This window comes from Cucurbita pepo, chromosome LG05 (assembly GCF_002806865.2).
Source record: "Cucurbita pepo subsp. pepo cultivar mu-cu-16 chromosome LG05, ASM280686v2, whole genome shotgun sequence".
NCBI classification, from domain to species: domain Eukaryota; kingdom Viridiplantae; phylum Streptophyta; class Magnoliopsida; order Cucurbitales; family Cucurbitaceae; genus Cucurbita; species Cucurbita pepo.
The window spans coordinates 3861850-3875352 of NC_036642.1; the positions used below are offsets into that span (position 1 = coordinate 3861850).

Here is a 13503-nt window from a genome sequence, read left to right on the forward strand (position 1 = left end):
TTGAGTCGTTACACTACACCTATTGTATATAGTGATTATTGAGTCAGTAGAATAACAACCCTCCTGATGGAAATAGTTACACCCATTTTAATAATTTTTTTATTTTATTATAGTGATCATTGGGTTAATTTTTTTTTAATGATATTTAATTCATTATTTATTTATTAAAATTGAATTTTTCTCTTTATTTGTGTGATTGGTTAGTTGAAATGTCGATTTGTAGTCTATTGGAAATTCCATATGCACAGACTTTTATTTGTCAATACCTTCCCCAACTTGCTAAATAAAAAAATTAGTTAAATTATATATATACTTTTTTCTTTAAATTTTGCGCTTCAATTATTATTTTCTATTTTTATTATTTCTTTTCAACTTCCAACTCCCTAAACTATTCATTATATATATAAAATATAATAAATAAATAAAGGATCTTAATATATTTTAATAGAATCAGACATTTCTATTTAAATAATTGAATTGCATCTCCATAACTCGTATCATAGTAATTTTTTTTTTACTTTTTTAAGGTCACGTCTTTTTCTTTCAAAAGATATTAATTAATACATCATTTTAAAAATGAATTTGAGAAAATAACGAACAGAAAGAGACCAAAACATTGGGACAAACTTTTGGAGTAGTCCCATGTGGTGTGTTACCATGCCACCGAAAGCATACAATATAATGTCAATGTTTTTTGTTTTAAAAATTAAATATAGTGGCTAATATTAATTTAAAAATTGTACATATAATTTTCAATCATTATTCAATTGGATTCGATGTCATTCAAATGCATTTCTAATAATGCACGTCCAATAATTAACCTGCCAAGACTTTAATGCAATGCATCAATTTCATCCATTCGTGAATTTGTGACATGTCAATTTATTTCAAATTTAATATTTTCTTTAAAAGAAAAAACAACATATAATATAATTTAATTACAAAACAATGCATACCAATATAATATATTTTATATATTATATTCAATAAATATTATGACTTAGATTTAGTACATTAGTTTAAAAAATTGGAATGAAATCAAATATTCTTATAAGATACGCAAAAATATTATAAAATTTATTAAGTATTATATTAAATTCTGAAAAAGAAAAAAAAAAAAAACATATTGAGTATTATATTAAAAAAAAATTAGATGGAGTATTATAATATAATATGTGGCTAATTTTAATTACAAAAATTATAAAGAGTTGAGGACGGGAGGGTGAAGAAGGAGACGATAACGCAGAGCAGTTTTCTTGAGGGAAACGCAAATATTCACATGCGGGTGATACCACCGTAACATCCGCACGTGGCAATTTTATAATTTTATACTATTAAATAAAAAATAAAAAAATAATTCAATTATATATACATATAAACATTCATATTCATCACTAAAATCTCATAAATAATTTGATAAAAAAAATTGATTTTTTAGACTTTTTTTTTGTGTAATTTTATTAAATTATAAAAATGAAATTCTAATTTTATTTTTTTTTTCTCCACAGATGTTTACATATTTATATGAGTATATAAAAGCACACAGAAAAGGAAAAATAAAGAAAGTTGCAGAATTGGGTTTAATGGTGCTGAAAATGCACAAGGAAGTCAAAAGAAAGCTGAGGGAGTGTAAGGGCTTTTGGGTTTTGCCTATTTTGGTTTTGAAATTTGGGAAGGAATTTCAACGTCCACCATTACAGGACACTCCATGCTATATATAGCTCTCTATAATACTCTTAACCTCTCAACACCCTCCCACCAACGTCGTCTCCCAGCCCACAATCCCAATATTTTTCTCTGCTTTTTCCCACCAACGCATTCCTTCCCTCTTTCTGCCAATACCCTTTTCAATAATCCCCTCCATTCTTCCCTCTTTTCTGGGATTTTCAACCCCAAATCTTGCAACTTCTTACAAGATCATCATCGAGTAGCTAATAGATGGTCGGGTTTTTGTTGGGTTTGAATCGGTTTTAATCTGTGTTTGGGAAAGGAGGGGAAGGGAATTTTTGTTTGTGGGTGTGTGTGTTTGGTGGTGATGGAACAGAAGCACATTTTTCTGTCTGCTTTGGGCGTTGGGGTTGGAGTTGGGGTTGGCCTTGGATTGAGCTCTGGACAAGCTGTTGGCAAATGGGTTGCTGGGAATACCTCTTCTGATGAGATTACAGGGCAGAAGATTGAACAGGAGCTCATCAGGCAGCTCGTTGATGGCAGAAATAGCGATGTTACTTTTGATGAGTTTCCTTATTATCTTAGGTAATATAACATGCTTCTTTCTCCTATCATGAACTGCTCGTAACATCTTTCTTTTCTTTGGTGGCTGGAATGTTTTTCTTGCTTTTAGATTTTGGTTTAAGCTTGAATGTTTCTGTAGGTGATTCTAGAGATATTTGTTATTCTGCCCCCTTCCAGATATCACCATGTTTGTATGGATTAATCCATGAGAAATTAGAGGTTATGGTAAAACTTCGTTTAAAACGTTCCATTCGACGGTATCTACTGAGGATTGGATTCTTATACTCTTGGTGAATGGAAGAGGTGACGATGAGCTTAGAGATGGCCATGTCTTGTACCATTTTTTTCAGTCACTATTGTTTTTATGTTTGCTGCATCTATAGTGATCAATACTCAAAATTATAAGAGTATATCAATACAATGGAGTAGTTCATTGGAAGTTCAATGTTAAATCTACTTTGATGTCAGTTTGTTTACATCTTTCAGTTTATGTTCTTGGAGATTGTTGAGCTTTCTTGTTCTTTACTTCCTTTTAATCCTTTTAACTATGTTTTTGTACCATATATGAAGAGAATCTTTGTAGCTTAAGTGTTTTCATTCCCATGGATTAGAAAATCGTTGTTTTCGAGTTTGATTTTGGGAATTTTCTATGATTCCTCCATGACACTTCGACATTACGTACCCACAATCTCGTTTCTTGAATTCGTATTTTCATGTTCTAGTCACTGATCTTTCTGCTCTGATGGTAATCACAGTGAGAGGACGAGGATGCTCTTGATGAGTGCTGCATATGTTCGTTTGAAGCATTGTGACATCTCCAAGCACACCAGAAATCTTTCACCAGCGAGTCGGGCTATTTTGCTTTCAGGACCGACAGGTATGGACTATGACGCTTCCGCCTCAAGTACCTTGTAGTAGCAAAACAATACTTTTCAGGGCACAGTATATGATGCAATCTGGTTGTATTTTCTGTTTCTTTTCCATAAAGAACTGTACCACCAAATGCTTGCCAAGGCTCTGGCGCAACACTTCGAGTCGAAGTTGCTGTTGTTAGACGTTTCTGACTTTTCTCTAAAGGTATCTTATCTACACTAGCTTGACTTTTCAGTTTTGGTTTGTGGCATATTGAGACTAATACCACCAATGTCTAACTTGGCTACAGATGCAGAGCAAATATGGTTGTGCCAAGAAAGAACCGGTAAGTTCGAACTGCCAACGAACTTGAACTCGGCAATAGTTATCTAGCTGTACTATATGATGCATGAGTACCTTAACTTCAAAACCTATAGCTTGAGGAGGACATAGAAAGGAGCTATTCCTGATTGATGGTTTACTTTTGCAGTCATTCAAGAGGTCCATCTCTGAGGCGGCGTTGGAGCGTGTGTCTAGCGTTTGGGGTTCCTTCTCGATTCTTCCTACGAGTGGAAATACTAGAGGTATGAAAAACATATGTTTTCCATTTCCAAGACAAATGTTCCTCATGTAGGTGACAAGTTACTTCGTCTTATCAAGAAAGAAGGTCCTCTTTTCCGCACACTTAAGATCTCATATCTTTTTCCTTGGCACCTGATACATATTCTCATCGATCTGAATTCTTTTCGTTAATTTTTATCATTTAATAAACTCCCGAGTTTTGTGTTCTCCTTATTCAAATATACATAAAGTACTTATGTGAGATCTCACATTGGTTGGAGAGGAGAATGAAACATTCTTTATAAGGGTGTGGAAATCTCTCCCTAGCAAACGCGTTTTAAAAACCTTGAGGGAAAACCCGAAAGGGAAAGCTAAAGGGGACAATATCTACTAGGAGTGGGCTTGGGCCATTACAAATGGTATCAGAGAAAGGGAGGCTGAGCTCCGAAGGGGGGTGGACATGAGGCGGTGTGCTAACAAGGACGCTGGCCCCGAAGGGGGGTGGATTGAGGGGTCCCACGTCGATTGGAGAAGAGAACGAGTGTCAGCGAGGACGCCAAACCCTGAAGGGGGGTAGATTGAGGGGTCCCACATCGATTGGAGAAGGGAACGAGTGTCAGCGAGGACGCTGGGCCCCGAAGGGAGGTTGGGTTGTGAGATCTCACATCGGTTGGGGAGGAGAACGAAACATTCTTTATAAGGGCGTGGAAACCTCTCCCTAGTAGACGCGTTTTAAAAACCTTGAGGGGAAGCCCGAAAGGGAAAGCCCAAAGAGGACAATATCTACTAGCGGTGGGCTTGGGCCGTTAAAACTTATCTCTAATGGCTGTTTTTAAGGTTATTCTGATTGATTATAATGTCAATAAAGCTGGACAACAGAGTATCTCTTTAGTTCCTTTGAAGTTCAATAGAAAAATTTGTAGTTATTGATCATCTCATTCCCATTTTCTCTTATAGGCAATTTAAGAAGGCAAAGCAGTACTACAGACATTCAATCAAGGTAGAGTATTCCATGTCTTATCATAACATGACCAGTTTCTCTACTTGCAATATGATCGACATCGTATGATGGCAGTTGGGCACGTATGCCCCCATGAAACTTTAATTTTGTTGGTGGCTGCTCATAACCATACCATCGGACGACGCATCACAGAGTTGCATGCTATGTTCTAATTCGTAACTAGTGTCTATATTCTTTTTAATCTGCAGAAGTACCGATGGCCCGTCCAATCCTCCAAAACTTCGGAGAAATGCTTCTACTGCGTCTGATATTAGTAGCATCTCATCGAATTGTGCTTCAACAAATTCAGGTTAAATCCAAAATCCTAATGAATATGAAATCGAACTTTTTAACGACAATTGTGATGAAGTCGATGATCAAGAGACTGTATCGATATTCTCGATTTCTAATATGGTTCTTATCTCTTTCAGCTTCTGTCAAGCGCACAAATAGTTGGTGTTTTGATGAGAAACTTTTTCTTCAGTCGCTTTATAAGGTAATCCACGTACGAGTTGTTTGATCGTCGATATATTCCTCATCTTCGACGTATGGATGGCTGATGGAGATGTTATTTGTTTGAGTAGACCTTGTTACAATGGACTGAAAATTTGTCTAATCGTTTGAATTGTACAGGTCTTGGTGTCGGTATCCGAAACCAATTCCGTAATTTTGTATCTACGAGATGTCGAGAGACTTCTTCTTCAATCACAGAGGCGGTACAATCTGTTCCATAGATTTCTGAACAAGCTCTCTGGATCAGTTCTAGTACTCGGTTCGAGAATGGTAGACTTGGAAAATGATTGCGGAGATGTCGACGACAGACTGACCTGTTTATTTCGGTATAGTGTCGAAATTCGACCCCCTGAAGACGAGAATCATCTTGTCAGCTGGAAAGCTCAATTGGAAGAGGACATGAAGATGATTCAGTTCCAAGATAACAAAAACCACATTGCTGAAGTTCTTGCTGCAAATGATCTTGAATGTGATGATCTTGGATCAATCTGCCATGCAGACACCATGGTTCTTAGTAATTATATCGAAGAAATCGTCGTATCGGCGATATCCTATCATTTAATGAACAACAGGGATCCCGAATACCGAAACGGAAAACTTCTGATATCTTCCAAGAGGTACTCACCATATTCCATGCTAAGATTAACATTCCCCCAAAATAAAAAGAGAGATGAAAAGATAAAGCATCCATGAATGATGCATATATTAATAAAAATCTGGTTCTGGAGCAGTTTATCCCATGGGTTGAGTATATTCCAGGAAGGAAATAATGAAGGTAAAGACACTCTAAAGCTAGAGACGAATGCAGAATCATCGAAGGTTCGGTTTATGTTTCGATAATTTACTTTGGAAAACGTTTATCTTTCTACTTCATTTTGCTTAATAATATGTTTTTCTTTCTTATTTAGCAGGAAGCCCCGGGGGACGATGCTGTCGGGGTGAAGACTGAATCAAAATCTGAAAATCCAGCTGCAGAAAACAGAGGAGAGGCAGATAAATCTGTACCTATAGTGAAGAAAGATGTTGAGAATGTACCTCCACAAAAAGCACCTGTAAGTTCATTCTATACCTCATGGGTTGCATTTATTTTCGAGGGGAACGAAACTTCCCTTATGAGGGTGTGGAAACTTCTCTCTAGTAGACGCGTTTTAAAACCGTGAGGCTGACGACGATATGTAACGGGTCAGAGCGGACAATATTTGCTAGTAGTGGGTTTTGGTTGTTACAAATGTTATTAGAGCCAGACACCGGGCGGTGTGTCAACGAGGACGTTGGGAGCCAAGGGGAATGGATTGTGAGATCCCACATCAGTTGGAGAGAAGAACGAAACATTCCTTATAAGGGTGTGGAAACCTCTCCCTAGTAGACGCGTTGTAAAACCGCGAGGTTGACAACGATACATAACAAGCCAAAGCGGACAATATTTGCTAATGGTGGGTTTGGGCGGATACACTAACAACTAAACATGTTCGTTAATCATAGGCCCCTGCATTGTCTTAAAACATTTGATTACCAATTTTATGAGTGACTGTTGGTAACTACGGTGGGTTTGGGCGGATACACTAACAACTAAACATGTTCGTTAATCATAGGCCCCTGCATTGTCTTAAAACATTTGATTACCAATTTTATGAGTGACTGTTGGTAACTATGGTGGGTTTGGGCGGATACACTAACAACTAAACATGTTCGTTAATCATAGGCCACTGCATTGTCTTAAAACATTTGATTACCAATTTTATGAGTGACTGTTGGTAACTACCTTGATACCCGAAACACGATCGTCATGTCTTTATTGTCGATTCTAGTGTTTGGAATTGAGGTTTCGGCTTCGCTACCCATCAGTATCGTTTCACCAAAATTTCAGTTTTTATGATCAATGTTGGCATTTCTTCCACCCCATTGCTTCCTTCTTTAATATTTCATTTATGTACGACAGGAAGTCCTTCCCGACAACGAATTTGAGAAGCGTATAAGACCGGAAGTTATCCCTGCAAACGAAATCGGGGTGACATTTGCAGACATAGGTTCCTTGGATGAGATCAAAGAGTCCTTACAGGAATTAGTCATGCTTCCTCTCCGACGACCAGACCTCTTTAAAGGCGGGCTTCTCAAACCTTGTAGGGGTATTTTGCTTTTCGGCCCTCCTGGTACGGGTAAAACGATGCTGGCGAAGGCCATTGCTAATGAAGCTGGAGCAAGTTTCATTAATGTTTCGATGTCCACAATCACTTCTAAATGGTTTGGGGAAGACGAAAAGAACGTTCGGGCACTGTTTACGCTTGCAGCAAAGGTCTCCCCTACAATTATTTTTGTCGATGAAGTCGATAGCATGCTTGGCCAGCGGACTAGAGTGGGAGAGCATGAGGCCATGCGGAAGATTAAAAATGAATTCATGTCACACTGGGATGGATTGCTGACTAGAAATGATGAGAGAATACTAGTTCTTGCTGCAACCAACAGGCCATTTGACCTCGATGAAGCCATCATTCGTCGATTCGAGCGCAGGTAGGAATACTTTTGTTTCCCGTGATCCCTTGACGAGTCATGTAATTGGTGAGGACATGGGCTAATGTAGTGCCATTATCTTCGCCGAAACTCGCCAAGCTCGTTGCTAAAATGAAAATTATAGTGAAGTATTAATTATCGACATATCGTTCTTGAGGGACTCGCTGTCTAATCCTTCAATCTATTCCATTGAGCAGAATTATGGTTGGTCTTCCATCAGTGGAGAGCAGGGAAATGATCTTGAGAACTCTTCTTTCAAAGGAGAAGGCTGAAGATCTTGATTTCAAGGAGCTTGCAACTATGACAGAAGGGTACAGTGGAAGTGATCTCAAGGTGTGTACTCTTATTACTTGAATTAATCGCTTAGTTCCATCGATCAGCTCACGACCTTTACTTCCGGCAACAGAATTTGTGCGTGACTGCAGCTTATCGGCCCGTTCGGGAGCTCTTGCAACAAGAGAGATTGAAGGATTTGGTAACTTCCATTAAGCTATTCCCACATGAAATGTTTTATCATCCAAGTTCTGAAAAAAAAAATGAATCTTTAACTTCCATCTTTTATAGGAAAAGAAGCAAAGAGAGCTGAAGGAGGAGCAGCAGAAGGAGGAGAAAACGGAGACAGAGATGGAGACCGAGACCAAGAACGAGAACGAGAACGACAAGAAGAAAGAAAATAACTCGGAAGATATGACCGTTACGAAAGAGGAAGAAAAAGAGGAACAAGTGATCATTCTGAGGCCTTTAAATATGGATGATATGAGACAGGCAAAAAATCAGGTGAATATCTGTGTTTCCCTTAATTTTGAGATGTGGGTCGTCTTTATTTACAACTTCGTGGCTCGTGTAACTTGTTTCATTTCGATATATCGTTTGTAAGGATTAACCTGGATCTCATGGACATAGTTTACTAGATACCGATTTCGAAATAATATTGGACTTTATGTGTGTCATGTGTTGCAGGTTGCTGCAAGTTTTGCTTCTGAAGGATCAGTGATGAATGAGTTGAAGCAATGGAATGAGTTGTATGGAGAGGGAGGTTCAAGAAAAAAGCAACAGCTTACTTACTTCCTATAGAATGTAGATGCAAGCTTCGTATCCTAAACACGTAAGGTCGAGCGGGTATGAACAACATTCAAGGAAAAACAAGATGCTTTCTGGATGCAAAGTCGTGACATCCGGGGATCTCAGGCAAGTTCAATCAACAACAGTATCGTTCTAATGGTATCTGTCATTTGTTTCGAGTCATATGGTTAAGAAATGGGTTATGGGTTATGAATGAATTCTTAGGCCAATGTTCAAACCGTTACCTCGTATCTATCGTTTAAAGATTTTGATTATAATGTTTTCGAGTGCACGGTGTTGGGAATGATATGTTTTGGACCATGAGGAACATACCATAGGATTTGTACATCATTGATGTGTAATTTTTATGTATTTAAACTATAAAGGTTATAGAGTTTGTATCATAAGTGGAAATTCAAGTCTTTCCTAGCAGATATCCAAGTTACTTGAACCAATATATTGAATAATAGAAGTCATCAAGGAAAAAACTTTAATGGACAAGAATTTCAATGAAGTTACACTCTCCCTCAAATAACTAGTATGAAAAAAATCATAAAAGATCAGAACCTTTCAGCCAATCTAGCAGTAACTGCTCTTAATTTCGAATAAACTTTACCTGCAGGGGAACCTAAAATGAGGCTGCAAAGAGAATCTCTAGCAATTTTGATGTTGGCAAAGGATCCTAATATGTGAATCTTGGTGTCTGCAATGACTATCCTCGTCTTTGTAGCATTTTCAATGGCGAACTTAGTTTTACCAGCTTTACCAGACAATCGGCCTATGGCACGGGACAAATGCTCGCCTCGAAGTGTTTTAACATCTTTAATCTCAAAAGATTCTACGTAGAGTTCGTCCACTCGTAAGAGTGCAATGGCGTCAATTATATCAAAACCCAGCATGAAGGCATGGACAAAATCTGCACACTTTTGCAAGTTACTGATGTCTGGTGTGTCTGCTCTGGTTTTGAGTTCGACTTTACGAGCTTTGAGGTTCATACGGATGTCGATTTTCATCTGCTCATATATTGGGGTGTAGATCTCCATCCATGCTTTCTTGAGAGGAGAATAGCGATGTGGAGGAACAGATACCTTCCGGAACTGAACTCGGCCATCATTCATTTCATGAGGCTTTAGAGGTTCAAACAGTGGTTTTGGAGGCAAGATGCCGACTTCAGTTATCGATTTACTTGGAACTGCTTCCACTTCCATGGAGATGGGGACTTCAGTAGACTGCATTGTGGAATTGACCTGAGTTCCGCTCTGTAAACACCCAAAGAACTGCCAATAAACAACGAAATATAGGCAATATTTGAGTGGAATACACATACATAACCACAGAGAATAGGCTTTAACCCAAATTCGAGCCAAGAATAGTACTCCCAAGTGCTTAAAAAATGTTTTTAATAGCTAAGAAAGTGTTTTTTAACACTCGAAGAGTCATTCCAAACAGACCAGACTTTTGGGAAACATCAACTCGTTTACTTGATGCTAGCAAGAAGTTTGAAACTAAGCCAAACAAATAGCAAAAATTAGGCAATAGAAGTGGGGCGTAAACATGCTACCAAAGTATAGTGTCCGTGATAGTCTTAAAACAAATCAAATTCAAATGCAAATAAAATCAATAATACTCCTTAAGGAGTCAAACTTGCAGAAAGCCTGAGGTGAAAATCAATCCTCCCCGCTATCAATCAACAAAACATAGTCTTTACTCGTAATATAAGAAGATCAATGTTACTTAATCAACCAGAAATTCAACAAAAATTATTCAGCGCAAACAAAGTATACATCGCAAAATTAACAGGAAAAAATCATCCGAAGGAAACAGAACAGGAACCAAGAGGAAGAAAAAAATGTGTATCCGCTTTCTGCTTCAACACATAAGTCAAGAACTCAACTTCATACGAAATAAAATTCAAATGCAGATGAAATCAGCAATACCTGAGTGAACCAATCAACGATTACCAAATGAAAACAGAACGCCCCAAAAAACGATCAACGTGAGCGAAGGAGTGCGATGTGGGTAGAAGCTTGAATCGAAGAGCCGCCGCTCAGTGAGCCTGGAAAATCAAGCACCGGTGGTGGGAATGGTGGAATTATATATATCCCCGAGGGAGAAGAACAGAGAGAAGGGCGGGGGCTGAAATCAAACTCATATTGTTAGGGCTTCCTTTATTTTGCTTTTATTTTATTTTTCTGATTAAATTACAACTTTGTCCAACCATTTTTAAATACCCTCAATTAGATTTATCAATTTTTAAAAACTTTTTTTTTTTCATCAATTTAACAAATATATATGGGAAGGGTCTAGCTCTACTCCGACCCGTGTCTGGCACCATCTGGTGATTGACTCTAATACCATTTGAAACAGTCGAAGCTCACCACTAGTAGATATTGCCCGATTTTGCTCGTTATGTATTGTCGTTAGCCTTACAATTTTAAAACGCGTCTACTATGTACTCCGACCAATGTCTAGCGACAGACTCTGATAACATTTGTAACAACTTAAGCCCACCACTAGTAAATATTGTCCGCTTTCACCCGTTACGTATCACCGTCAACCTTATAGTTTTAATACGCGTCTATTAGGGAGAGGTTTTCACACGCTTATAAGGTATGCTTCGTTCCTTTCTCCAACCAATGTGCGATCTCACATCCATAAACCCGTTATTTGCATGGAATTTGGAATGTTTGGTGGGTGTTTAAGAAGAAACACATATGATATGGAAGGGAATAAATACTAGGAACACTGTGACACAATAGTTTGGTTTAGTAGCTTTTAGTAGCTTCTAGTTTTGTGGAGTTACACGAATCAGAATCTTTGTTTCCATGAACACAAGTGAAGTGTAGTTTAGCTGATGAACATTATTTATAGTTGTAGGTACGTTGATTGGGGTCTTTTCATTTCATTTCAATTCAAGAAAATTTGAAAGGAAACCGTGTTGGAAACACATAGAATCGATCGTCTGACTACAATCAACTGAAGAACAACTAGATGATTAGGAACTAAACTAGTTAACGTATCTTGCTTTTGAATATTATGAAACAAAACTGTGAGATCCCACGTTAGTCAGAGAGGAAAACAAATCATTCCTTATATGTGTGTGAAAATCTCTCTCTAATAAAAACGTTTTAAAATCGTGAGACTGATAACTGATATGTAACGGGTCAAAGTGGACAATATCTTGTTGAGTTATGGAGTCTGCTCCCTGTATTTATAGCTTGGTCAATGGCTATATCCCATAAAGCTATATATGGTACATAGCTATATATAGTAGATGGTTAAATCTGGTAAAGCTATATTTAGTAGACTGAACCATATATATATCCCGTCCAGTAAAGCTCTTAAATGTACTTTTCTATTCTCTGTACTCTCTTGTTGTACATGCCTGAAGTCATCAATAAAAAATCCTTTTAGCCAGAGTTCTCCTTGCAACTTCTCTCTATCCTTCTCTTTGTGTTCATCTAGATCGAGCGTGTGCGTTGTTGTGCGATCCTAACAACTGGTATCGATCCTAACAACTGGTATCAGAGCAAGGCAAAATTCACCACGATCTGTGAAGATGGAAAGTTCAAAGATTGGAATTGAGAAGTTCGATGGATCCGATTTCGGTTTCTGGAAGATGCAGATTGAAGATTATCTGTACCAGAAAGATCTTCACGAACCTCTGTTGGGGGTGAAGCCGGATACCATGACCACGGAACAGTGGAAGCTCAAGGATCGACAAGCCTTAGGGATGATCCGGTTGACGCTATCCAGAAACGTGGCGTTTAACATCATCAAGGAGAAGACAACGTCAGATCTGATGAAGGCGCTGTCAAATATGTATGAAAAACCGTCGGCTATGAACAAGGTGTATTTGATGCGTAGATTGTTCAATCTACAGATGTCTGAAGGTGGACGTGTTGCGGATCATATAAATGAATTCAATATGATCATAAGTCAACTGGGTTCGGTGGAAATTAATTTCGAAGATGAAATTAAAGCGTTGATTTTGATGTCATCCTTACCCGAGTCATGGGATACTGTTGTTGCCGCAATCAGCAGTTCCCGAGGATCTGATAAACTGAAGTTTGATGAAATTCGAGATGTAGTTCTCAGCGAAAGTATTCGCAAACGGGAAACTGGAGATTCATCAGGCAATGCTCTCAGTGTTGATCGAAGGGGAAGAAGCAAATCAAAGAGCTCAAACAAACATGGGCGTTCAAAATCAAAGAACCGGGGAAAATCTCCAAACAAACCCAACGTAACGTGTTGGAGCTGTGGGGGAAAAGGACACTTTCGGACAGATTGTACAAAGCTAAAGAAGAAGCAGAATCATAAATCTGAAGATGATGATGATTCTATATACACAACAGAAGATGCTGAGGACGTTTTAATCCTTAGTGTGGATAGCCCAGCTGAATCCTGGATTTTGGATTCAGGTGCATCGTTCCATTCGTCTCCAAGTAAGGAATTGTTTCGAAATTTCAAATCAGGAAATTTCGGGAAGGTGTATCTTGCCGACAATAAAACCTTGGAGATTGAAGGAAAGGGAGATGTCTCCATACAAACTCCAGCAGGAAATCAATGGACATTACAAGATGTCAGATACATTCCTGGTCTCAAGAAGAACCTGATCTCTATTGGTCAGTTGGATAGCACAGGCTATGCAGCAGAGTTTGGAAAGAGTTCCTGGAAGATTGTGAAGGGGGCCATGGTTGTTGCGCGTGGCACAAAATCTGGAACCTTATACACTACTGCAGAGTGTATAAACATGACTGCTGCTGCTGAGAGTG

General features: G+C 38.3%; 2 protein-coding genes across 4 annotated transcripts; one reads left to right on the top strand and one right to left on the bottom strand.

Annotated features, from left to right (window-relative positions):
* The first annotated feature begins 1587 nt into the window (after window positions 1-1587).
* On the top strand, window positions 1588-9135 carry LOC111794931 (lon protease-like). Of its 2 annotated transcripts, none has more exons than XM_023677128.1 (16): window positions 1588-2253; window positions 2988-3109; window positions 3221-3309; window positions 3395-3430; window positions 3575-3668; window positions 4603-4645; window positions 4855-4955; window positions 5077-5141; window positions 5279-5775; window positions 5890-5977; window positions 6067-6210; window positions 7098-7666; window positions 7864-7999; window positions 8073-8141; window positions 8231-8443; window positions 8627-9135. In XM_023677128.1, exons 1-16 carry the CDS (start codon window positions 2036-2038, stop codon window positions 8738-8740), a joined length of 2598 nt encoding a protein of 865 aa, XP_023532896.1. In that variant the 5' UTR covers window positions 1588-2035; the 3' UTR covers window positions 8741-9135. The 2 variants fall into 2 exon arrangements, with proteins under 2 accessions (XP_023532896.1, XP_023532897.1); XM_023677129.1 differs by having other exon boundaries at window positions 1589-2253; window positions 6070-6210.
* A 52-nt stretch (window positions 9136-9187) lies between these two features.
* Window positions 9188-10882, bottom strand: LOC111794932 (RNA-binding protein pno1-like). 2 transcript variants are annotated; one of them, XM_023677130.1, is made up of 2 exons: window positions 10666-10882; window positions 9188-10005 (listed from the first exon to the last, which is right to left on the bottom strand). In XM_023677130.1, exon 2 carries the CDS (start codon window positions 9961-9963, stop codon window positions 9289-9291), a length of 675 nt encoding a protein of 224 aa, XP_023532898.1. In that variant the 5' UTR covers window positions 9964-10005; window positions 10666-10882; the 3' UTR covers window positions 9188-9288. The 2 variants fall into 2 exon arrangements, with proteins under 2 accessions (XP_023532898.1, XP_023532899.1); XM_023677131.1 differs by having other exon boundaries at window positions 9188-9987; window positions 10666-10870.
* Window positions 10883-13503: the final 2621 nt, after the last annotated feature.